The following is a 25,185-nucleotide window of genomic DNA, read 5'->3' on the forward strand; positions in this document are numbered from 1 at the left end:
TAAAGAAAGGCAGCAGAAGTGAGAGAATCACGTGAACAATTTCAGGATATAATATATATATATATATATATATATATATATATATATACAGTGGTGTGAATAAGTTGACACCCATGCTAAAGTTGCCTAAAAAGAGGAATAAAAAAAAATCATCTTTTGGATATTGATCTTAATGCCTTAATTAGAAAAATTAGGAAAACTCCAACCTTTAAGGACACAAATTTTCTTTGTGAATGAATAACACATCATAAATAAATAAATGTTTTTCCTTAAAATACAGGGTGCATAAGTCAGGGCACCCCTATGTTAAATTCCCATAGAGTCAGGAAGATTTTTATTTTTAAAAGCCAGTTATTTCATGGATCCAGGATAATATGCATCCTGATAAAGTTCCCTTGGCCTTTGGAATTAAAATATCTCCACATCATCACACACCATTCACCATGTCTTGAGATTGGCATGGTTTTACTTCAGTTAGTCTAATAGCTGGTTTGATTTGCATTGAAAGATGATCTTATGGAAAGTGATCTTATGTCAATCTCTAGGTGTGGTGGAAGGTGTGTGATGATGTGGGTCTATTTTAATTGATTGATTCTGGAGGAATAAGCACCGGCAACAATCCGACCTCCAACGCATGATCATGTTTTGATTCATAATATCGTGCACGAAGAGGAGGGGCTGTTTGTGTCTCCGTTGTCTGTTTGTGTGTGTGTGTGAGAGGGAGGGAAGGAGCAAGCAGCGCGCAGCTCTACAATAAAATAAAAAATCAATACGTGGCGCTCAGCGTTGATATTGTGGCGGGCCGCCACAAATTAATGAATGTATGGGAAACCCTGCATTCAAGTTCAGAATGACATGATGGCGAGTAAACAATGACAATTTTCATTTTTGGGTGAACTATTCTCTTAATAATGGCAAGAAAACGACAACCTGAATGCACTGAATACGCAAAACACTTTCATATAAACCAAATATGCTACTAGAGGAGATGCAAACTAAAATGAACAGTTTGGTCACAGTACCTCTCCATGAACATCCTGAAGTGCCCGTAGCAGTGTTTTGGAGGTGTAGGCAGGGCAGTAAGGTAACTGCACACACTGCAAGAGCTGCTTGATTGACGCCAGCTTCTTATTATCTTTCAGTGACACTGCCTCCTCGTACATCCTGGACAGTGCCTAGAGTAACATTAAAAGTGTCATTTTGATTTAGGCAACTTCCAGATATTTACGCAACATAACTATGATGTAGATGACAAATCCCGTTTCCCACAGCAATGATGCTTTGTTGTGGTTTGACTGACCTGGTTGATGTATGAGGGGTCAGCTATGATCTCCTCTGTTGCTTTGAGAAGGTTCTCAACAAGCGGATTATAAGGGGAAGAAACAACCCCAGAGAGAGAGTGGAGCGCAGCAATGGCAGCTCTCCGAACTTCACACACGCCTGAACATAGGCACACCAGCAAGGATGGCACCACTGCAAAAAACACGACCACAGTGAAACACACATGAGACAAAGCCAAGAACAAAATCTCTCTGGAAAAAAAAAAATCAGTGACACTTTATATTAAGTGTAGTGTAAAAGTACTTACAAATCATTTGCAAACTATTAGTTTACAGTTAATTATTAGTTTATAAACTGCAGTAAAAAAACTGAATAAACTACTTAATCATTTTCATTTTTTTGGCACAAATATAAAATAGTAACGAACATCAGATCAGGGTTCCTGCACACTTTTTAAAGTTAAATTTAAGGCTTTTTAAGACCTTTTTAAGACCTGAAAAAATCTAAATTAATACCATACATTAGGGGTGTGCGATATTGACAAAAATATATCTCGATAATTTCTTGTTTTGTTGATAAACACAAAACAAAAACAAAATCAGTAAAATATCAACTAATTATTATCAACAATAATTAGTTGATATTTTACTGATTGTGTTTTTGTGCTGGTGCCATGGCTGGTTTAGGCCTGTTGTTGACAGCAGACTCGCGGAGATATTTATATTTTTCATATTCTATGCAGTGGTCAGTTCACAGCAGTGACAGAAATTATTAATTAATGTGCAATATTTGCCACCTTAAATTGATTTCCAGGGCATTTTCACCTATTTATGGAGATTTTTTTTTCTAAACTTATTTAGAGTTATGCATCACGTGCATCACATATATACAGTAATTATACTTATTTATACAATAATATTTCATTACACAATAATTATACAGTACCACTGTTAGCAGTCAAATTATATCATTCAATCAAAAAGACGCAGAAGCAGCCTTAGAAGTGGCATTAATATATACACTCCATTTACAATTGCATAAATCAAGCTATAAGGTTTTTAAAAAAAATCAATATTCAATATTTAAATGTGAAATGATTTCTAATTTTTTACTTTTAATATGAAACTAAAACCGCCAGTAGGCGGCGGCAAATCGCGGTCTTAATAAGCGAGTTGAGGGAGTCATTCATTCAACCGATTTGTTCAAACGGGAAAGAAGCAAGTGATTGAATCGTTAAAATGACTCGTTCAAGACGCGGATTTCCTTCAAGAAATCATTGCTGTCTGTTGCATTGAGACTCTGCTATGGTTTCATTTTGAAATTCTAGTCGGCGAAATAAAGGGAAAACAAACAATATCGATAATGTTATGGCTAAAAACTAACTCACAATGTCACTTTATTTTTAATTTAACTATTGTATAACATAGAGAACACTTGTGCACGGGAAAACGGCACTCTTACTGATGTGATATTCTAATATAACAACATGATATAAATATAAGGCAAAAACTAATTTGGGGACATACCTATAACCATAATAAATACATGTCTATGGCTATAACTGCACACATCACGCCGTGAAAACACAAGAGACAAATGCGATGTCAGCTCACACTCACAGTGCCTCGTCCATCGTTAAAAGAATAGAGTATCATAATAGACAATACACATCGCACACCTCTACGCACATAAAGAATTAACTTACGACTTAACTGACATTTGCTAACTTTCTTCTCTCCTCCTCTCCTGTCTCGCATACAGGAGACGGACGTTATTCTGCCGCGAATGTGACGCGAATTGTCACGTGAACAAGCAAATCCACAAAGATAAAAATTAGTACGTACACAAATTAGATGGTTTTAATTTGGAAAACATTAAGATATGACTGAGTCGAAGTGTCATCTAAAATTTAAGACCTTTCATACCTAAAAATAAGACTTTATAAGACTTTTAATGGCCTTAAATTTTAAATATCTAATTTAAGACATTTTAAGACTTTTTAAGGACCCGCGGGAACCCGGGAATATTTTTCCTAAACTATTTAAAGTAAATAAATATGTTGAAGGAAATTCGATGAGTGTTTTGAACAGATTAATTGAAACAAACAGAAACAATTCATGGAAATGAATAAAAATATCTTCAAGAAAATGAAAGGGCTCGAAACTAGTCTACTGCATTCACAATTATTTTAATTTATCTCCCAGCCTTATTACACAAAGTCATTATAATGCATCATAGAGGAACAATTAAACAACTGTTGTCTACATAAACAGTGCAAATCAAATGAATCAATTTTGATACCATGTTTGCATTTCCAGTGTGTTTTCAACGCAGTTTGAGAAATCTAGAATTTTCTTTTAAAAACGTTTAAATAATTGACAGGCCAGTGTGGATGTACAACATATGTAACTAACCCTATTTTTAAGAGAAACCATATTGACATACCTGGTGAGGAACCTGATGCCAGCGAGTTAAGGGTTTTTTGTGGTTGGTTGCAAAGCAAAGTTTTTCCCACATAAAGAACCTGAGTTTGCAGTATGGCACTAACTCGACAATCCAACTGATCACCCAAATTCCCGTTGTAGCCCCACAAGAGAGAGAGAAACTTAAACATTGTTATCGGCTCATTCAGGTGCACCTGCAAAATGACAAAACCAGAGAGAAATTAGCCATCTTGCCAATGCCATTGTTTTAAATCAAACACACTAGAAAATAAATATTAAAATCAAGCATTTCCGCACTGTAACAATGGCAGTATCTGGAATAATTCTAGCATGGCAAGATAGAAAATCATGTCCAAGAACTGCACATTTATGCAAACTAGTAATGTTCCTCATATACATCAGTTTCAAATGCAAATTTAACAGCATGTTATTCCTTCTAGAGAGGAAGAGGAAGTATATAGGCTAGTTGTCTGTCAAACAGTAACTGTGTGAAGAATACAGTACCTGTATCAGAGGTTGCATTAGGCTCCTGAAGCCGTGAGCCAAGGGCCCTTGACTAGCTCCTGATATAACCACGTCAAAGAGACGGCACATGAGATGCAGGTAACAGCAGGCATTAGTATCCATTTTCTCTGGGTTCCACCATGGCTCATCTAAAAAACACAACCATGCTAACAAACTTCATTTTTGCTACATAGAAATGCAATTTTTAGCAACAGAAATCTTTATTAGACAAAATCTGGACCAATTCATTTTTAGAACATCAAATATTTGAAGTGAACTGAGCGTTATTTTTACTTTTCATTTTTTTTTTTTGCAAAAGAAATTATTATTTTTTATTCAGCAAAAGAATATTAGCATTATTATTATTAGCTGAACAATTGAACGGTAGTGAAAACTTTGTGTACATTGATGTTCTGAAATTAGAAAAAGGTCCGGCTACGTCGCCCGTGACCTTTTGAACGTAATTACGTATTACGTGACGTTACAAACGCGCCTCAGAGAATATAGCAAGGCTAGCATTTGTCCTTATAAAAGTTACATTTTTGGAATAAGTTTTGAAATAACCGATCGTTTCGCATGATAAGACCCTTATTCATCGTCTGATGTCGTTTAAAGACATTTGAAGCTGCATCTGAAACAGTTATTAACCGTCTTTTGATACTTGAACCATCCGGTTCCCATTGAAGTCCATTATATGGAGAAAAATCCTGGAATGTTTTCATCAAAAACCTAAATTTCTTTTCGACTGAGGAAAGAAAGACATGGACATCTTGGATGACATGGGGGTGAGTAAATTATCAGCAAAAGTTTTTTTCAAAAGTGAACTAATCCTTTAAACTGGATATTTCACTATTGGACAGTCAATTTAGACTTTTTTTATTCACTTTTTAAATAGCATTTTATTTTGTAATATTTTATCATCCTGTTTTCTGAGGAGGCAATTGCTTCCTTGCCTCCTTGGAGTAAACACTCGTGATAAAGATATAGATAAACAAAAAATACTTTTATAAAAGGATTTAAATTTTACTTCTTTCAGTTTACATAAACCGTAAGTTGCCACAAATGAAGACTTGTGTAATATTTATTACAATCGAGTCACAGTTCACAACTAAATAAGCAGTCCTTTACCTTTAAATGAGGAATCCGGACATTTAAGTGCATCGATGAAAAGCCGCAGGAATGACAGCAGAAGGAGGCCTTGTTCTCTCTCTGCATTGAGACCAGAGCTCATTTTCTGCAGAAACTCACCCAATACCACAAAGACTGGAAGACACTCATACACCTCCTCATTAGAAGGCTAATATTAAAGAGAGAGAGAGAAAAAAAGAGAAAATTAACATAGGACTTAAATACAATTGTGTAATTTTAACTAAATAACATTTGTAGATATGTCAAAAAGTCCAAATATAATTCACAATATACAAGTAACTAACTGTATGGGTCAAATTTAGATTTAAATTATCGGCACAAGTCAACACGAAGTACATGGTGCCAATAAAAACAACAAGAGGTTGGTCTAATCGGAGCAATATCGATCATTTTTAACATCAAAAAGTCACGATGAACATCATGAATCCCTAGTCAAGACCTTCTTGAAATTGGCAAATAGTAGTTTTAGGACATTTGTTCCTGCATTTGCACTCTGACCTGTTGAGGTTGGATTGTGTAGACCTGTATCAGTAATGGCTCCAGTAGCTTGTACACGCACTGTGCTGTGTGGAGGTGTTGACTCTCCGTCATGGTCTGCAGACTCTGTAGCAGAGCTGAACTGAACACCACAAATACGGCTCTGTCCCGCACACCGCTGCCCTGACGGCTCAAGATATCACACATATTCTCCAGCTGCAAAATACACACGAGGAAACACAGCTAAGACAATCTTGGTTCTGTATTAAGAGATTTGAATGGAAACAACTTGGACAGGTTTGTGAAGCTCTTTAAGGCCATGTCCACACTAATACTTTTTCGTTTGAAAAGGTATATTTTTCTCTCCGTTTTGGCCTTCCGTCCACACTGAGACGCCGTTTTAAGTCAACAAAAACATATCGTTTGGAAAACGCTCCCCAAAGTGGATAAATTTGAAAACGCCGTTTTCGCGTTGTAGTGTGGACAGTGAAACCGGAGGTATTTCAAAACGATGACGTAAGTTTAGTCATGTGATCCATGTAGTACCAATAGATATTCATGTTTATCGGTATTGTGCCTGTTGTGTTATTCATTTTTACACTATTGCTAAAATATGTTACTTTCTAGGTTACTTAATATGTGCTATTCTTCATAGCACTACAAAGATGACAGATAATGTACTTACATTTGCTGTCCTGCGGCAAAACAGGAGAGCAGTTGCGTTATAGACCAAACATAGGGTGACTGAATGCGACCTGGGCGCATCAGTGATGTTGAGATATTTTGCTAAATAAAATTATCCTGTTATTGTGCGATAACATTATTATCTCAGTGAGCTTTTGTGAAGTTTCACGCATGCGCAGTAAAGTGAATTTAGAAGTTTCTCATCCACACTGAAACGTCGAAAAACGGCTGAAAACGCTAGTGTGGACAGAGAGCGTTTTTGAACGAAAACCCTGTTTTCAAATGTATCCGGTTTAATGTGGACGTAGCCAAAGAGTCACAGACACACCCGCAAAAAGTCTTTCTTCAGGTGCAAGTATTTTGAAAAAAAAAAAAAATCCAGTTTTGGAATGAAACAAGGGTAAGTAAATGATGAGAGAATGTTAATTAATGGGTAAATGATTCCCTTAAGCTTGCACAGGATGCTTACAGTGTTTCGCTTGGTTGCATGATCCATGTTGGCCAAGTTCTTGACCAGAGTTGTTGTGAGCATTTGGTTAGCCACCTCCAACACATCTGACGGAGATGTTTTGACCAGAACATCCTTCAGGACTAGAAAGAAAGAAAAAGAAGAAATGAATCAGTACTGATTTAGCTAAAATTGAATACATTTCTGTCTCTAATAAAAAAGCCAGTGTGCGCAGGAAAGATAATATTAACCAATAATAAAACATTATTTCATGCTGTACATTCAATCTTAACTCAGACATAAGTCACATATGGAAGTTAAACCTTGTGAATGTAAGGTGATATCTATTGGACATTTCTTCGAATAAATTTCGGCAAAAAATAAAGGCAAATTTCATTTTTTTCCCCCTAGCCTGTGAAATTTACCTTTGGCCCAATCCTGAGTAAGAGGATGCTTGGAGAGCAGAGTGGTTTCAGCAACCGATGATGTCATCTGCAGCTCCATACTCTCGGGTGCAGCATTGGTCAACACCAGAAATGGCAGGAGCTCCCAAATAATCTGTGCCTTAAGATCTGGGTTGCCCTCAATAATACGTGGGTCATCAAGAACTTGCACTGCCTCTTTTATCACTGAACCCCTGCAGAAAACAAGACCAGATAAAGCAACTTACTAAAGTATCTTATTTAGTGTGGAAACATTATCATTACGAGTGTACATGAATATATGGATTGATGCATCATAATATAAAAAATAATTCTATGTTGTATTGATGTAAAGTGTAAAAATATAAAATAAGGACATTTAAAATCTACTTTTATTTTGCCACGTATACACTGAATAAAAGTGGTTAAAACTAGGGCTGGGCGATATGGCCCAAAAAAATTATCACGATAATTTTTTTTATATCAGTCGATATCGATAATTATCACGATACATGTCAAATATTTATTTTTTTAAGTTTAAAGGCAGATTTTTGTAACTAAGTGAAAGTTGTATAAACCAGAGTGTTAATTGTGTTTTTAAACTACTCTTTCAATTTATGTTCATTAACAAAAACAGTAACATCTGTTTTTTTGTTGTTGTTTTTTTTTCCTATGCAACAACCATATTTTTATGTGGTAAAAAGTAATATTCTGACTGTTTGAGTTGTATTCAAATTAACCATTGGTCATCCAGTATCATGCATTTTTAGATCATGATAACCACAGATAAAACCAGTTATAGCCTTAGCTCCTCACTATAATGGCATAACTTTATGGTTTCTGTATTTTTTGTATGAAAAACAATAGCCTAACAGTTAAATACATTATTAAATACTGTACTTATATTCCATTAGTCATAATACATTGTCTACATTAATAATATTATACAATATGTATATCCCACATTTCATGGTGCAGTTAATATTACCAGGCTAACCTTACAGTAAATCCATGGATTCAGTATCAATTCAGATTCTGACTGTATCGTTGCACGCAGTGTTTCTCCTTTTTGTCAGCGGTGTTTCATCTGCCTTTAAACTGGTTTAAACTTGACATTTGTGTTCTTCGCTGAACTCAAGTGCTTCTCACTGGATCTCGTGAGCAAAACGATCAGAGGCGCGTCTGCGTGAGCTCGCGCTGCACTCAGTGCGCTGCCATTTGGACTTTGACCCGAGCGGATAAATGCTCCGTGTGGCGCGCGCGGTTAAATGAGTTTCGTTCCACTTTTGACGCATAAACATTATCGAACAATTATCGACCTCTTGATCTCGTTTTATCGAGGAAAATTATATCGCGATAATTATCGTTATCGTTTTATCGCCCAGCCCTAGTTAAAACTTACTTTATCATAAAGATGCAAAAAAAAAAAAGTTCACCCCAGATTGACCCCCAAAAATTGAAAACCTATAGTTTCAGATTTAAAGAAGATGTATATATATATATATATATATATATATATATAAATAAATCAGTTAACTAACCACTCTGGAGATGGTTTGATGCGATGAAGAAGTGAAATCAAACAGGAAACAGTCTCCTCTGGATCAACAAGTCCCACGTGAAGCTGTCAAGCAACCATAACTGACAATTAACATTTAGATTGTACAAAAAGACAAATTGAAATTTATAAATTATATATATATATAATAAAAAGAAGGCATTTAAGACGTGGTCATCTTACTTGCAATGCTTTAAGTGCAGACAGCACAACCTCTGACGCTTCATCTTTCACTCTCTCCAGCAATGAATCTTTCAAAAATGCCTCATTAAAGCCATTCTGCTCCATAAAGATACACAGACAAAAAGATGAACTTTATTAATGTGCATCTCTTGGATTTCAATGGGATGATATGAGAAAAACAAGGTGAAAATGGTAAGCTAACGTCAAAAGAGAATACAAAAGATACACACATGTTGTGAGGTGAGGATTTTCATCAGGTAGTCTACCGCCATATTTCTCACAGAGGGTAGTGGATGATTCAGGCTGAGCATCAGAGAGGTGTCCGACTCTGGCAGGATCTGCATATAAACAACATCTTTAAGTCTTGTTTAACTTTTATTAAAGGTTCACTTAAATGATTCAAGATTGTTAACGGCATTCTATAACTGATTGGAAATTTGAGAGCAGATTAAAAAAAGAACAGAATACCATTGCAGATCAGAAAAATGGAGAAAGACCATCTTTAAAAGGTAATTATAAACTAAACCCAGATGGAACATTTGACAAACGTAAGAAATTTAAATCACTGGAGCTCATCATATGAAAAGTACTCAACACTTGTAAGTAGGGATGTAACGATTCACTCTCAACCGGTAGAAAAATCAATAAATATGTGTGACGATTCAAGTCGGTTGAAATGTTAAACGAATCGCGATACACGTTTTAAACAGCAGGAGCATTACTGTGAAGTTGTGAACCTCGCATTACACAATAGCAGCGAGCACACACTGGCGCAAACATAGCGAGTGTATTCACTTCATTCCTAAGGAACTTGAGTTTGTGTGAGCACTCATAATAATGAACTGAAAACGCTTGGTTTGCTCCGCTCGCGCCGTGCCAGTGTGTGCCATAGACTGCACGCGGTGTCAAACACATGGCGACGGCAAGCGTAGATGTAGACTCATTCAAATCGGAGCTGTGGCGGCATTTTGACTCTTCGTAGACTAATAATAATCACCACCGTGAGATGCACATCACCTCTGTTTTCACGTAAAAGTCATTAATATGACAAGTGTGAGAGCTACGGAGATCACAAGTTGCGTCAGTGTTTCCATGGCAACCATGTGTTGTATTTATTTTACCATCTCTTTCTCTCAATGTCGTGTACATGGATTTATTTAGTTTTTAAAATAATTTGTTGATGGTTATGGCATATTTTGTTAAATAACTTTTTTTTAACTCTTTCTATGATACAAATTATGACAAAATTAAAAGCTTTCCTTTATTACAATGTAAATGCCTGTCAATGTGGTACTAATTTTACAGTCTTTTACTTAGTGTGCGAAGGTACCAGTGTCCAGCCTCTTGACCAGACAGACAGAAACACCGAGTTGAAACAACCTTGAAGGGAATTTTTTTTTTTCAATGTAGTTTTATTATTTGACAAATATATTTCAAAATGGAAAAGAAATGTGCAACATTTTGTCTGAGAAATAATAAAAGAGACACTTTTTCATTCATAATTTGTCTTAAATCTCATTTGTTTTAAAAATCGTATCGTGAAACCGGTATCGTGAATCGTATCGCATCGTGAGTTGAGTGAATCCTTACATCCCTACTTGTAAGATTTAATCATTAAAATGAGGAAGTTGTTTTATTGATTTATCTATTGGTATTATATATAATATTATATCATGTTTGCATTTACAGTGTGTTTTAATGCTGTTTAAGGTGTACAGTCTCTTTTTGTTTGTGCGAAAATCATAAAAAATTTCTAAATAAATTTGTTTTTTTAAACATTAATATCTCTTATTACACAGCACTCTGTATTCCTTTTTAGTTTGAATACTTCTGATTGGTCAATGACAGCATTCTGCATATTTTCTGTATAATTGATTGTTACCACAGGCAACTGATTTAATATGTATCTGTGTCACATATTAACTAATATCAGTTTCACATCAGGGTTCCGATTATGCTGTCAGAATGTATTTTGTGATAAAGGTCAGCTGACTATTCTGGAAGTCACAAATAATCCATAAAATTGTAAAGACTGTTTGCAAAAAAAAAAAAAAAAAAAAAGCACACAGTGTGGTTGCCTACCTGATATTTTCCACAGCTCATAGTAAGAGAGATGAACTGATGAAGCAGACTTTTTTCATCGTCAGAGATCACATTTTTGACACGGTTTTCCAGTGCCACATCCAACGCACATGGATACCTACGAGTAAAAAACATTCAAATAAACAAAACACTCCTTATGATTTGATAACATTTTACTAAACCACAAAAGTGCAGAAGTACCTGGATTCAAACAGTCGTACAGTAGATTGAATTCTCTGATTAAGAGTTGAAATCCTATCTGAGGGAAGCTCACTGCCGCAGGAAACATACTCCTCAATAAGCAGCCTGTTCAAAGCAGTAAATGTAAAAGAATAAAGATTTAATAAAGCAGACCATGAATCATGCATAATGTCCAGAGTAAAGAGAGTTTAACTTATAATCGAGGCTAAATTAAACTCTGCTTACTTGGCTGCAGTGTTCTCCAAGTTGCTGGACAGTTGAAGATTCTGAAGCACTGATTCTAATAGTCCAGTACTTTGAGACAAACCTTCAATCTGCTGCTCATCTAGAGGGAAACAAAAAATAAACCAATTAATCATGTGATAGCAGCGATTTTACTATGATTATTAAGTATTTAAAAAATAAAATAAAGTCGCTTTGGATAAAAGGGTCTGCTAAATGACTAAATGTAGGTATTATGTACAGTATAATGGGTCCAGGTATTAGTTCCCTTGATACTACCAATCAAAAGTTTGAACATTCATACTTTATTATGAGTACTTTGCATGTTTAATGACACTTGAAGTAAAGGCTAAAATACATTACACAACTTTTGGCCATATTTTTTAAATGATTATCAGTCTGGACCATAGAGTCACGTCACCCACAGGTTTCTAAAGAGCATTTTTGAAGCCCAAAGTGGGTGGAGCCAGTCGTCGCCGTGTTGGTAGCGCATCACTCCCGGATAAACCAAAATGGGCGGGATTAGCTGAGGTGACAACTAACAGACAGCAGACAAATGGCTACTAGTGACAACAGCAGCAATACACCGGTCACTCAAGGGACCACACCCTTAATTAATTTATCTATGCATCTTCTTTTACTTTAAATTCGTTTTATAACTATCATATATCTCTTTTAACTGGTTTAATTTTCCTTGCTTTCATTTTGCGATTATTTTAATTCCTTTCGGTAAAGCACTTTGAATTGCCATAGAGTATGAAACATGCTATATAAATAAAACTTGCCTTGCCTAATTATGCTGAACTTTAATGGGTGAGTTAAAAAATATATAATTTAATATAATAAATGCAATACTTCACACATTCTGTGAATGAATGTAATTTTACCACACTGCTTTATCTCTGTCTGATTTTATGTTGAAAGTATGCTAATAAAACAGCCACAATTTTCACCCTTCCAATTCAAATATTGCCCAGCAAACATCAATAACAGCTAATTCTGAATATAATTCTTTCCATCCACATTGTGCATTAAAATCTTTTAATGCACAGCTAGCTGTATATTATCCCTTGCTTGCATAAATATACACATATTCCATAATTTATGAATTTTGATTTCATGGTTCACACAGAGCAAAGATAAAAACCAACCATCTTGCGTCATCACAGACTGTATGAGATGGGGAAGGAGGTATCGCAGTAAGGGACTGATGTCATGGACTGTAGCTATAGTTTGGAGTGTGGACACCAGGGTAGGGGTAGCAGACAGGAACCCAAATGCCCTAATGGGAAAAAGACAAAAAATAAGAATATTAGATGCAGATAATGGTGAGAGAAATATACCCGACTAGTCCTATTCAAAGACAAAGTAGAGTACAAATTACTAAAACTTACTTTGGACCAACTACACCTTCTTTCTGGTTCTGCAAGAGGATGATAACGCAGCTCAAACCCTCTCTGGTCAGCTGTGGCATTTGACCTAGAGACTTGCACAACAGCAAGGTCAGAGTGTCCACCAGCTGATCCTCCATCACTACCTTCACAGCCATCTGACACACGATCATGTAAGTGGCAGCAGTGTAGTCTAAAAAGTTAGATTTCAGCCCCTGGTTATGTAGGGAAAGAGCAGAACATGATTTAGGTTCAGTTGCTTACATCCTTTCTTGGAACAATAGTCCTATCATATTTATTTTTTTCCATCCCATTTGGTGATATTATTGACCTTTAAAATGTGGAAGACAAATATATTATATAACTACAATTAAGTAATGTTGAGTACATTGCATTTGCTATCATTAAATTGTATTATGTATATGGGTAATACATTGCCCCCACTGCTTGACATGGACACTGGGAACAGTTATTGACTGTTTACATCAACATCATCACTCCGATACTAATGGAATCTGGCAATATACCCATTATTAGAGTCATGAGAACTCTCCAATTCGATTGACTAATTTAGTTTAAGACAATATTTCTTATGCAGACTACTTAAAGGAGAACTCCGGCGAACAATGAAACTTTGGTCTAATAAAACATCGATACATAGTCAACCGTTCTCTGAGATTTGTTTTCATGAATGTAGTCGAATGTAAAGAGTTTTATCTCTAAAAACTGTTTAGCATATAATGCTAGTAATGGGGGCATTTACTAAGTAAAAAGAAATCGCTAGTTATACTACTAACAAGGCTCAAAATAGCCCCACACTAACGCAGTTACATAATGAGGGTCCATACATGCAAAACGAAGCATTGAGAACTTTGTAAGTGTACAGACCGTTTAATAAGAAGATATTTTATAAAGACAGTTCACTTTACGTATACAGACAGGAGCCATCTTAAAAAATAGACTCGATAAGTCAAACCACGAACGCCGTTCATACAGTTCAGATCACTCAGCACGACGTTCGTGGTTTGACTTATCGAGACTATTTTTTAAGATGGCTCCTGTCTGTATACGTGAAGTGAACTGTCTTCATAAAGTATCTTCTTATTAAACGGTCTGCACACTTACAAAGTTCTCGAAGCTTCGGTTTGCATGTATGGACCATCGTTATGTTACTGTGTTAGTGTGGGGCTATTTTGAGCCTCTTTAGTGGTAGTTTTTAGAGATAAAACTCTTCGGTGTGTGAATGAGTGTGTGAATGGGTGAATGTGAGGCAAATGTAAAGCGCTTTGGTGGCCATTAGGTCTATGAAGGCGCTATAGACCATTTCACAAGATGTAAACAACACTGGTCCAGAAGCACTTCCTGTTTTAGTTTTTTAACACTACATAAAAGCTGGGATAAAACACAACCAACAGAACATTTAAAACTGAATCAAAAAGTTAAACAAACATCTTTAAGATGTTTTCTTTACATGTGAAATAAAGAAAACGGTTACAAACTGAAACAGGAAGTGTTTCTGGACCAGTGTTGTTTACATCTTGTGAAATGGTCTATATAAATGCAGTCCATTTAACATTTACCATTTACATTCAATTATCATGAAAACAAATCTCAGAAAACGGTAGACTAGGTACTAATGTGTTATTAGACCACAGGTTCATTTTGTACTGGAGTTCTCCTTTAAAGTTACATAAAAAATAATTATACAATATTACAAAAATATAATCCATCAAAAATCTCAGACACATATACAATATAAATGTAACCACATCTGCATTATGTTACTGAATTATTGTCTTACCAGTTGTACAAATGGAAGCAGCTTGGAAATGATAGAGTTAGTTATCTTCTCCACTGCATCAAGTGCAGAAACGATGGTAGATGCATAGAAGGAGAAAATCACACGCAGTTGTGGACAGTTCCCATCCCGGAGTAATCCAGAGTACGCCTACAATATGATTCAAAGCATTAACCAGAGCAGAATTACTGGATTGGCAGACTTTATCCCAGCATAGACAGGTTTCTTACCCTTACTGAATTTGTGACCATAGAACAAATAAAATCCATGAAGCCTAAATCCTTATAGCAGTGTGTGAGCAGAGTTCCTCGGGCCAGAGGAACACCGGGTTTCTATAGATAAAGCACAGGGTAGTTAGAAGAGACAAAGCAAAAATGAAAGTAAATCTTTCTTTACCCTGACAACATATACGAATTGATATGATTTACCTGAAGTCCATGCAGCCAGTGCCATTTGTGGGTTGGATCCTCTATCTTTAAAAGCTGGATCACTCGTACAAACACTTTAGTCTCATGATACGGTAAAACACAAGCAATCAGGCTGTCCATGTTGTACAGCTGAATGTGGAATCTGAAATCAAGTTCAATTTTCCATCAAGGTCAAGATTTTTCCACGCTACAATATTACATTATAAAAGGTCTATGATCGATATGCTACTAGTTCTCAAAACGATATTGCAAAAAATAATGACCAAACCAATGGTTTTCAGGAAGTCAGTCTACAAATGGTTTACTTACAGCTGTCTTTGTATATTCAGCAGCATTTCAAAATCCAATAAATTACACACTTTAAATCAAGAAAATCCCTAAAACAGCACAATTTTGCCACTAACAAGTTTATCACACTCAAACCCCCAGTTTCACAAACAAGGCTTAAGCCTAGTCCTAGACTATAATGCATGTTTGAGCTGTATTAACTGAATGTCAGCCTACAAATGCATATGTCAGTGCCATTGTTTTGTATCAAGATGCACATCATCAGTAATGTTTTTTTTAAAGGATTAGTTCACTTTTGAAAAAACTTTTGCTGATAATTTACTCACCCCCATGTCATCCAAGATGTCCATGTCTTTCTTTCCTCAGTCGAAAAGAAATTTAGGTTTTTGATGAAAACATTCCAGGATTTTTCTCCATATAATGGACTTCAATGGGAACCGGATGGTTCAAGGTCCAAAAGACAGTTAATAACAGTTTCAGATGCAGCTTCAAATGTCTTTAAACGACACCAGACGATGAATAAGGGTCTTATCATGCGAAACGATCGGTTATTTCAAAACTTATTCCAAAAATGTAACTTTTCTAAGGACAAATGCTAGCCTTGCTATATTCTCTGAGGCGCGTTTGTAACGTCACGTAATAACGTTCAAAAGGTCACGGGCGACGTAGCCGGAAGTACAGAATCAAAATCGTCCGACATCGTTGTTTTTCCTTTCAATTCCTTTTTTTGTAAACGGCGTTTGAGTTAGTTTGCACGTTCAACCTATGCGTTCAACTTGTAAACACTCTGACTCTGTACTTTCGGCTACGTCGCCCATGACCTTTTGAACGTAATTACGTATTACGTGACGTTGCAAACGCGCCTCACAGAATAGAGCAAGGCTAGCATTTGTCCTTAGAAAAGTTACATTTTTGGAATAAGTTTTGAAATAACCGATCGTTTCGCATGATAAGACCCTTATTCATCGTCTGATATCGTTTAAAGACATTTGAAGCTGCATCTGAAACAGTTATTAACCGTCTTTTGGACCTTGAACCATCCAGTTCCCATTGAAGTCCATTATATGGAGAAAAATCCTGGAATGTTTTCATCAAAAACCTAAATTTCTTTTCGGCTAAGGAAAGAAAGACATGGACATCTTGGATGACATGGGGGTGAGTAAATTATCAGCAAAAGTTTTTTCAAAAGTGAACTAATCCTTTAAGGCACAGGTCCTAATTAAACTAAAGCCTAATCCTGGCTTATTCTAAGACCAGGCATAACACAATAGTCTGCAAACTCGTAAGTGTGACAATGGCAAATCTACTGAATTTACCTGTGTATCAGCCATTCAATGCATTTCAGAGCAGGCTTGAGCAGAAAGTAAGGTGACAGTCGAGTAAGAAAGAGTGAGATGCTCTTGTCCAGTTTCTTGTTGACCTCTTTGGACTGAATGCTGCGCTCTAAAGTCAGAGAGGCTTGACTAAACAGAGTCTCCTGAAACTCACTGAATGCTGGATCAATACCCATCAGCTCCTCGAGTCCTGTGCAGCCTGTTCAGAAACATCAATTGTGAAAACAGACATATCAACAGTGTACTACTTACCTAGGAGAGTTCTTGTGAATAAAAAGGTAACTAAATGGGTTACGGTTAGGTTTAGAAGACTATGCAGCATATTTTCATTTGATTAATAAATTTGTGCTCCCGACCAAGCTTCAGTGTGTCCGTAGAGGGTTGGAGGAAAAACAAGAAAAAGCCCTGGTAAGACCAGTAACTCACCCAGTGCATAGAAGGTGCTGCGGTCCATGGTAGCAGCATCTTTAGGGTTAAAGAGCACAGAGGCCACCTCTCTTCGACTGAGCAGATTCGAGTCATTCTGGGGCAAGGCCAGCCGCTTCAACTGATGTGCTAATGATGTCATCTGTGATGATAAAATGACTTAAGTTTTTTTTTACACAATGTAACCAACCATTCTGCAATTTCAGTGGGTAAATCTTAATGTTATATTGTATTAAAGGTCATTTTCACCTCAAAATAAGTGATATTCTACAGAAAGAACTTATTTGCATCGCAATATTATTTATTGTTGAGATTTAACCTCGCCTTTTTAGTATAATTTACATTGTGATTATCATTGGATTTTTCATTAACTTACTATATAATACAATTGCGATTTGCGAATAAACAATCTGAAATCATTTTAATTTATTTTGACCGGAGAAAAGGGACTTGGACAATGGACTTATTCTTAACAGGCTGTATATGAGATTTGGCGCATATGTGGTGGACCAAAAATCGTACCTTATATTGATAACGTTACAACAAATCAGACGAAGAATTACAATTAAAATGACCTGTGATAACTAGTTTGGCCTGCTAAAGCACTTAAGCGCTATAGCGACAAATGGAAAAGTTATTCTCGCCTAAAATATCAAATGTTTTGATCCAGTTTATGTGTTTAGTAGTCGTCGCAGTAAATATATTCTCATACCTTCGGTTGCAGTTATTACAGCAGTATCCACGTGTGTGAGCCTGGCAGCCTCTGCAAGTGTACGTTTCCCTCTCTGGTTTGTTTTCGGTGGAACATGAATCAGTTTCTGTTGTTACACTGCCACCTAGTGCATCGGATCTCTTTAGTGTTTTACGACAGTGTGCATTACTGCCACCTGCTGTCTCACTTTAACTTAAAATAATAAAATTCGTCCTTTCAGTCGGGTGAAAAGACTTTTTTTTTCGTAAGCAGAACAATCCTGTCTGACGTTATATCTGATTGATATGCATATCACAGCCTCGCTTTCATTCCCGTTAAAAGACGACGCTGCTAAGAATACTATTTTTTTTTACAATAAGTTACCTATTTCCCGTAGCTGATTCTTCAACTCTTTGCCCGTCTTGGATACATTTCTTGCATTATATATGATAGATGTGCTTATAATTGTTCGCTCCTCCTGACAGTCATATGGTCAGTCCAGTCTATCTGTGTTAGTTCCTTTTATTTCCTTTTTACTCTCCATACCTTTTTTTTGTATCGTGTCTTTAATTTCATTAGTGTCCATAAGAGGGCGCCGTGCAGACAAACATTTAAAGTCATTGTTTGCATTTTCGTTCATCTATTATATTTTTCACACTATAGATTCAGCATTTATATTTCTTTTTATAGCCTAAAGAACCACAGAAAATATATATATATATATATATAATTGTCAAATTTAAACATTTAATGCTATTATGATAATCCTGCACTATATATATATAAAAAAAAGATTAGACGTATAAAACACGTATAAACAGTTATATTTAGAACCTCATCCTGAAGGACCATTTATGCTGAAATAGTTCTTCTTTGTGTTGTTTAGGGTTCTTTTTCCCCGCCTTTTTGTTTTTCATCTGTAACAGAAGCCACCACACTGTCTTTAAACATTCAACTAGGCTAAATTCTTTCTTAAAATGTCTATAAATTATCACTTGAAAATGTTTAACTGGTTTCATCTTTTTCTCTTTTTAGTTTAGCTGAACATGTTTAAGCAGCTCTGTTCAGTTAAGGATCTCTTCTCCACAACGTAGGCTAAGTAATGAGATATGGGATTTATGATGATCCATATTGTTTTATTAATTTATGCCTAAACATATAGGCTACAGTCGTAAACAGGCGTACTAGGCTATATTAATATTAATGAATATAAATATGGTTGAAAAGGTTATTTTTTAATACCATTAAGGTCATAGCACATTCAAAGCATGGTTCTTTTATGGAAACGTATAAAACAGTTTTATAAAGCACCAAAAAGAGTTCTGGTGTTACAAGCCGAAGAAAATTTATTTGGGACTGTTCAGAACCATTTTTCTTATACTCAAAATTACTTCCAGCAGTTTAACAGTCATCTTTAAAATAATAACATAATCAAACATCTAATCAATGTTTCATAAAATGTTGAAAATATTGTAGCACATCCTGTAGGCTATGTAGAGCTGTAGTGGAGATGTGTAGTAAGCTGTAGTAGCAGCCTATAGAATTCAAGTGTTTTAGCTATTTTCATATGACTGTTCAGTTATGCATTCACTTACAATGATTTTTGAATCAGTGATTGCAATACAAAAGTGAATAAAAAATAATAATAATCTGACAAAACAATATGGGATTTTAATCTATCTACATATACAAACATTTTACCTACAAAAAGAGAAACCTTTATTTGTTATTTTTTTATTTATTATATTGGTAGCCTATAGCCTACTTAAAAATAAATAAATGTGTAGAGCTACGCACTAAACACTAAACTTCACAACTGAAAACCTAATGTTAGGTGTCAGTGTGGTCTATATTTTACGGAGCCCCGGTATGAGGAATTAAAGTGTGACCCCTTAAAAATCTATTGCGAGGGTGTGAAATAAGACGCGCTCTATGACCCGGTATCTCTGCGCTGCTGCAGCATCAGTGGGAAAGGCAGAGATCTGCAGCTGACTAAATCAAGAGATCAAAACCGATCCGGATTATAAATGCACAATCTGTCGTGAAAAAAAACAGGGCTCATCGCTGTTCTAGTTTCTCCTTTAGTGTTTTGCGAATGCATGTGTGATTTACACATTAATCAGCGTTTTTTTTCTCTCTCACAGACGGAAAGATGGTGCGGTGCTTGTGCCATGCCGCTGACGGACACTCTACGCGCATTCATGGGAATTAATTCACTGTTCTCTTCATCATATTCCAGGGCACATTATTGTTCATCAGTGACAGTTTTGTCCTGACAAAAAAACGTCTGGGCCAACGACTCAGAGATGCTGTTATCGCATCGCCTCGGAGAAGCCTAACAGACCATGATGAAGACCGAATCCTCATCCTCCTCCAAGCCAGCGAGCACCACCGCGCTCCGCAGCGCCTCTCCTCACCGCAACGCGTACGAGGCAGCGGGTATTCACGCGCTGAAGCCGGCGAACGATATCTTAAACAACGGCGACGCTCAGGATGGCAAGCCGAAGCCCACCAGCCGCGGTCGCACGTACGGCTCGAACGTGCACCGCATCAAGAACATGTTCATGCAGATGGGCGCATCCTCACCCACCGAGGCTGAAGACCCGCAAAAGACGAACGGCGACAGCAAAGCGGTGCGTCTCACGCTCCCGCGAGCTGGCAGCCTGAACGAGAACGTGGATCACAGCGCACTGCTCAAACTGGGATCCAGCGTCTCCGAGCGCGTCAACCGCTTCGACAGCAAAACGGACGCGTCGCCCAGGTACTCCAAGCTGCAGGAGACGAGGAAGATCTTTGAGCAGCAGCAGCTGCAGGAGAAGCAGGCGGCTTCCAATCGCGTATTACTGAAAAAAGAACGCGCCGCGGGCTTTCAAGATGCGTCGCGTTTGGACGTGGTCGCGCGCTTTAACGGCAGCACGGAGTCGTTGGATAGCCTGGACGCGATCGGCGGGACCGTCGAGGCTGTGTCGCCCACCGTCAGCCAGCTCAGCGCCGTGTTCGAGCGGGCCGCTGAGCTGCGGAACAACCTGCACCGACTGTCCAACACGCCCCCGCTGCCTCTGCCTCTGCGCGGGGTCACCGGCCGGGTCGGTGCCCTCAACTCCAAAATCATCACCAAACGGGTACGCGCCATTCCTTCGGGGGCAAACAAGGAGGATGGGGTGAACCAACACCAGGCAGAACAAGATGGGAGGTTGAGCAGCATTAATGGAGCATCTGAGCTTCAGGACAGTCTCACATGTTTGGATAAGGAGTCCTTGGAGGAGAAAACGACAGGGGAGAAGGATGAATCTAGTGCCAATGAGTCCAAGGCTCTAGATAAGTGTAAGCCAGGACAGGCCAATGCCACCGAGGCTAAAGGTACTCTTATTTCTGCTGATGTCAATAGTTCGGGAAATGTGGGAGTTACTTCCAATGGAGAGGCCCTGGAGAGAGACGCTATGGAGTCTGGCATCACCAGCACTGGACGGAAGGGCGAAGATGGACACGCTCGTCCATCAGTGGGGGTCAGTAAGAAGGAGGATGATGATGGTACTCTGAAGGAGGATTACTCTACGGCTGATTTGGTGGATATCAGTGCCTACAGCGCAGTGGGAGAAGACTCTGGTGGTAGCCAGCTTGAGGATGAGGAGGATGAAGATGACGTATACGAGCCAGAGTCAAGCTGCTCTGAGATTACTGGATTACCTATGGAGGAGGATCCGCCCCCGAGCCGGAAAATTAAATTCAGCATTGCGCCCATCAAGGTGAGTTTATACAAAGAACAATTTCACCACATTTTAAATTCTGTCATCATTTACGCACCTTCATAAGATTCCAAACCAGTAGGAAGTATGGAGATATTTTGCAGAACATCTAATCTGCCCTTTCTCAACCAGGGCACCAAGGCTAACTTCCAAAGGGGCCTCAGGATAATATAAAAGCATTTAAATAAATTAATTGATATTATTAAAATGAAATGAATAAATTATTGGTCATATATATATATATATAACCAATTAAAATGTTAAAAAACACAAAGCTTATATTGAAAAGCACACAGTTCTTAAAACTGGAATCACAAAATGAAAAAATGAATGAATATCTTTAATATATCATTACTTCCAGTTTCTGTTAATAAAAAAAAACTACTTTGGCATGATTACGGCAGAAATATATAAAATAGCCTTGTGGGCCAAAAACATTGTGCTTGACATTAAAAGGAGGCCTTCGGATTGAAAATGTTAAGAGGAATCACTGGTCAAGCTCAAAAAATAAACAGTGCAGGTCTCATGGAGACACTTGATCGATTTATGTGAAGAACAGATCAAAATTTAAATAATTTACAGAAAATCATCTGCTGTATCATCTGCTGCGTCACTGACACCAAACACCCTTGGCGCATTTGAATTATAAAGAATATTTGAGAGTTATGATGGAGGGGAATATTTTCCGATTATGTACAGTATATTTTGTACTATATTAGACACTAATATTTAACAAGAAATTACAAAACTGACCATGTTTTCAGGTAGAAGATTTTTTATGCACATTAAAAGGTAGGCTATACTTTGAAAAAGTATTTGATTAATCTGTAATCAAATGAACTCATTAAAGTGAATGAGATGGGTCTGGATCACTTAAAATGGTTGCCTGGGGACTAGTGTACTATGTGTTGGACTGAGTGAGTGAATGAATGAACGACATACATTATATAATTCAGTCTGTTACGTATTGGTTCTTGTAGAAGCTTTGGTCTAGTTGCTACGCTTTGGGGCTGTAGACTGGTACAGACTGAATAAGTTGAATAGAATATAACATAATCCAGACTGTCAGTCGGTTTGTTTTGGCATCTATTCTTTCCCAAGGGCTTCGTCTTTTTGATTAGGGGTGACATTTATCCAGGACAAATGCTGACCTGACATCAGTGGCTGAGGTAGCAAACATACCTCAGACAATGTGTCTGATCAGCCCAGCTGCTCTGCTTGTGATCAGGATGTAGTTCTGTCTATCTCTTTGAACATGAAACTGAACCAACATTTACCAGAAGATCCTTTCAGGACCCTGGGTCCAATAAAATTCTCTTGTGAATTAAGAATGTCACTCCCCCAAAACTATACAACCCGCACCGACTAACAATTGCAAGAAGAAAATCATAGGTCATCTTTGGATACTCTGTCTTTATACAGCAAGCTGAATCAAACTGTTTGCTATTGGCTGTTTAAAAAGACTCACAGATAACATCAAAAGTCTGAGAAAAGAACTACACTTTAGCATAGTTAGAATGCTTATTATGAAAAAAACATATGCTTTATATACTTTAGTGCTAACTGTTCAATATTTTCATTCTCCTAATTGCATGTTAATTTGAATTAAAATGTTAATTTATCAAAAAAAAAATTCTCGTCACTTCATAACATTAAGGTTTAAAGGGCTACTTCACCCAAAAATGAAAATTATGTCATTAATGACTCATCCTCATGTCGTCCCAAGCCCGAAAGACCTCCGTTAATCTCCGTAGTTTACGATATTAAACACAGTTTAAGATATTTTAGATTTAGTCTAAGAGATTTCAATCCCTCCATTAAAAATGTATGTACGCTATACTGTCCTTGTCCTGAAAGAAAATAAAGACATCATCAAAGTAGTCCATGTGACATCAGTGGGTTATTTAGATGTTTTGAAGCATCAAAAATACACTTTTGTCCAAAAATAACAAAAATTACGACTTTATTCAGCATTGTATAGACTTCCGGGTATAATATTTGATGTACAGTACATTAAGTGCTCATTCAGTAGCTACAATTATACATCTTTTTGTCGAACCGTTTTATGGAAAGGACCACCGGAGGAAAATAGAGGAGGGTCATGTCTTTTTATTCTTTGTTGAGGGGAGGGTCATCTAACTTTTTTAAGTCTAGGGCGAGGGTCACCCAACTTTTGTATTCATGAAAACATTAAAATTTCAAAGTGGCTTGTTTGGTGCATATTTTTTTCCATGTAGCTCTCTCAGTCTTGCCGTTTGACAGTGTGCGTGCACTTCAGTACTTAGGGCTACCACATTTTTAAATTACTATTTATATTATTTGAAGTTAACATTAAACAATAGACCTACACCAAAAAATAGTTATTAACGTGTAATAACTAGATTAGATAAATTCTTGTGACGTAATACAAAAAGTCTTTAAAGGTGCTATATGAAACGTTTCTTCTAAAATGAATGCTTTTTTATTGCCTGTGTGTGAAGGGGTTGCAATCACACATTACAATGATCCACTTGTCAGGTTTTGCTATCACCTCTGAAGGCCAGAATTCCTATTTCTATGTGAAGTCTCCGGGTCGGATTTTCTGCGAAATCCATCGGATGTGACGTGCATGAAGTAAAAATAGCTGACCTATGAATAGAAGAAAGTGAGGGGTAGATATTTCTGGTGGATCTGATAGATAGGAGAAACCCACAGAGAAACAGCAGCTCGTTTTAAACAAATGCTGATGCTCTTTTTAAGAAACCAAACTCACAATGATCATGTAGTATCCTGTAAAAAAAAGAAAAGAAATTGAAATACATTTTTTTTTTTTAAAGATTCAAGTATATAAGATTCATGTATCTGTGTTTACGCCATAACTACTGTCATTTAAGAGATGGACGTTATACTCGGAACAGTTCATGATTCAAATTTCAATAGATACAACGTCGAAATGAATCTGCAACGGTAATATGGTGCAGGTCAGTTGTTTATGTTCATTATTATTTTAATGTCATGTGCATTGAGACATTAGGTAGTTCAATATTTTATATAATATTTTATCCTGTGGTCAGTTCGATTACTTTTAGTATTGGGTGTTTTAAAAGGGCTGCCGCTTTGTGAAGAACTTACTGAACTTACTTTGTATTTATTATTAAAGAATATAAGCAATTTTTTTGCTTTTGTCAAATTAAAGATATTAATATTAATCATAATAATTTCCTTTTCAGGTATGACTGAGATCTTTCTGCAGAAATGCCATGATACAATTGGCTTAAAATTCAACCGTTTTTGTGTTTTACGTTGATTGTTGTATAAAGTTTTTAAATGCTCAAGCTAATTATACATTAAAATGATTATTTTAGTTATATTTTATTAATTAATTGTCATTGGTTTTCATAAAGAGAAATGCATTTCACTTGTTTAAAATGTTTATTTTGAATTTAATA

General features: G+C 36.7%; 2 protein-coding genes across 3 annotated transcripts in view; one reads left to right on the forward strand and one right to left on the reverse strand.

The window, feature by feature from the left end:
- Positions 1-18,159, reverse strand: part of heatr1 (HEAT repeat containing 1) — a 43,526-nt gene extending 25,367 nt beyond the window's left edge. Inside the window, exons 1-22 of the mRNA XM_089121820.1 lie at positions 18,033-18,159; positions 17,321-17,462; positions 16,877-17,093; positions 15,273-15,414; positions 15,075-15,176; positions 14,848-14,994; positions 13,050-13,261; positions 12,807-12,937; positions 11,659-11,758; positions 11,434-11,538; positions 11,233-11,350; positions 9,381-9,488; positions 9,151-9,246; positions 8,951-9,033; positions 7,413-7,624; positions 7,009-7,130; positions 5,877-6,071; positions 5,358-5,526; positions 4,230-4,378; positions 3,727-3,919; positions 1,301-1,473; positions 1,023-1,175 (exon numbers count right to left, since the gene is read on the reverse strand). Coding sequence (XP_088977946.1) covers positions 1,023-1,175; positions 1,301-1,473; positions 3,727-3,919; positions 4,230-4,378; positions 5,358-5,526; positions 5,877-6,071; positions 7,009-7,130; positions 7,413-7,624; positions 8,951-9,033; positions 9,151-9,246; positions 9,381-9,488; positions 11,233-11,350; positions 11,434-11,538; positions 11,659-11,758; positions 12,807-12,937; positions 13,050-13,261; positions 14,848-14,994; positions 15,075-15,176; positions 15,273-15,414; positions 16,877-17,093; positions 17,321-17,462 — 3,069 coding nt within the window. The 5' untranslated portion in view covers positions 18,033-18,159. The remainder of the gene's footprint in view (positions 1-1,022; positions 1,176-1,300; positions 1,474-3,726; positions 3,920-4,229; positions 4,379-5,357; positions 5,527-5,876; positions 6,072-7,008; positions 7,131-7,412; positions 7,625-8,950; positions 9,034-9,150; positions 9,247-9,380; positions 9,489-11,232; positions 11,351-11,433; positions 11,539-11,658; positions 11,759-12,806; positions 12,938-13,049; positions 13,262-14,847; positions 14,995-15,074; positions 15,177-15,272; positions 15,415-16,876; positions 17,094-17,320; positions 17,463-18,032) is intronic.
- Positions 18,160-19,953: 1,794 nt separating this feature from the next.
- The window catches only part of ppp1r9bb (protein phosphatase 1, regulatory subunit 9Bb), a 34,339-nt gene continuing 29,107 nt past the window's right edge, over positions 19,954-25,185 (forward strand). For both annotated transcript variants that reach the window (XM_039685460.2, XM_039685461.2), the window contains exon 1: positions 19,954-21,757. In XM_039685460.2, the coding sequence (XP_039541394.2) occupies positions 20,357-21,757 (1,401 nt within the window). In that variant the 5' untranslated portion in view covers positions 19,954-20,356. The remainder of the gene's footprint in view (positions 21,758-25,185) is intronic.

Source organism: Pimephales promelas, chromosome 17 (genome assembly GCF_988280905.1).
Source record: "Pimephales promelas chromosome 17, fPimPro1.hap1.1, whole genome shotgun sequence".
NCBI classification, from domain to species: Eukaryota; Metazoa; Chordata; class Actinopteri; order Cypriniformes; family Leuciscidae; genus Pimephales; species Pimephales promelas.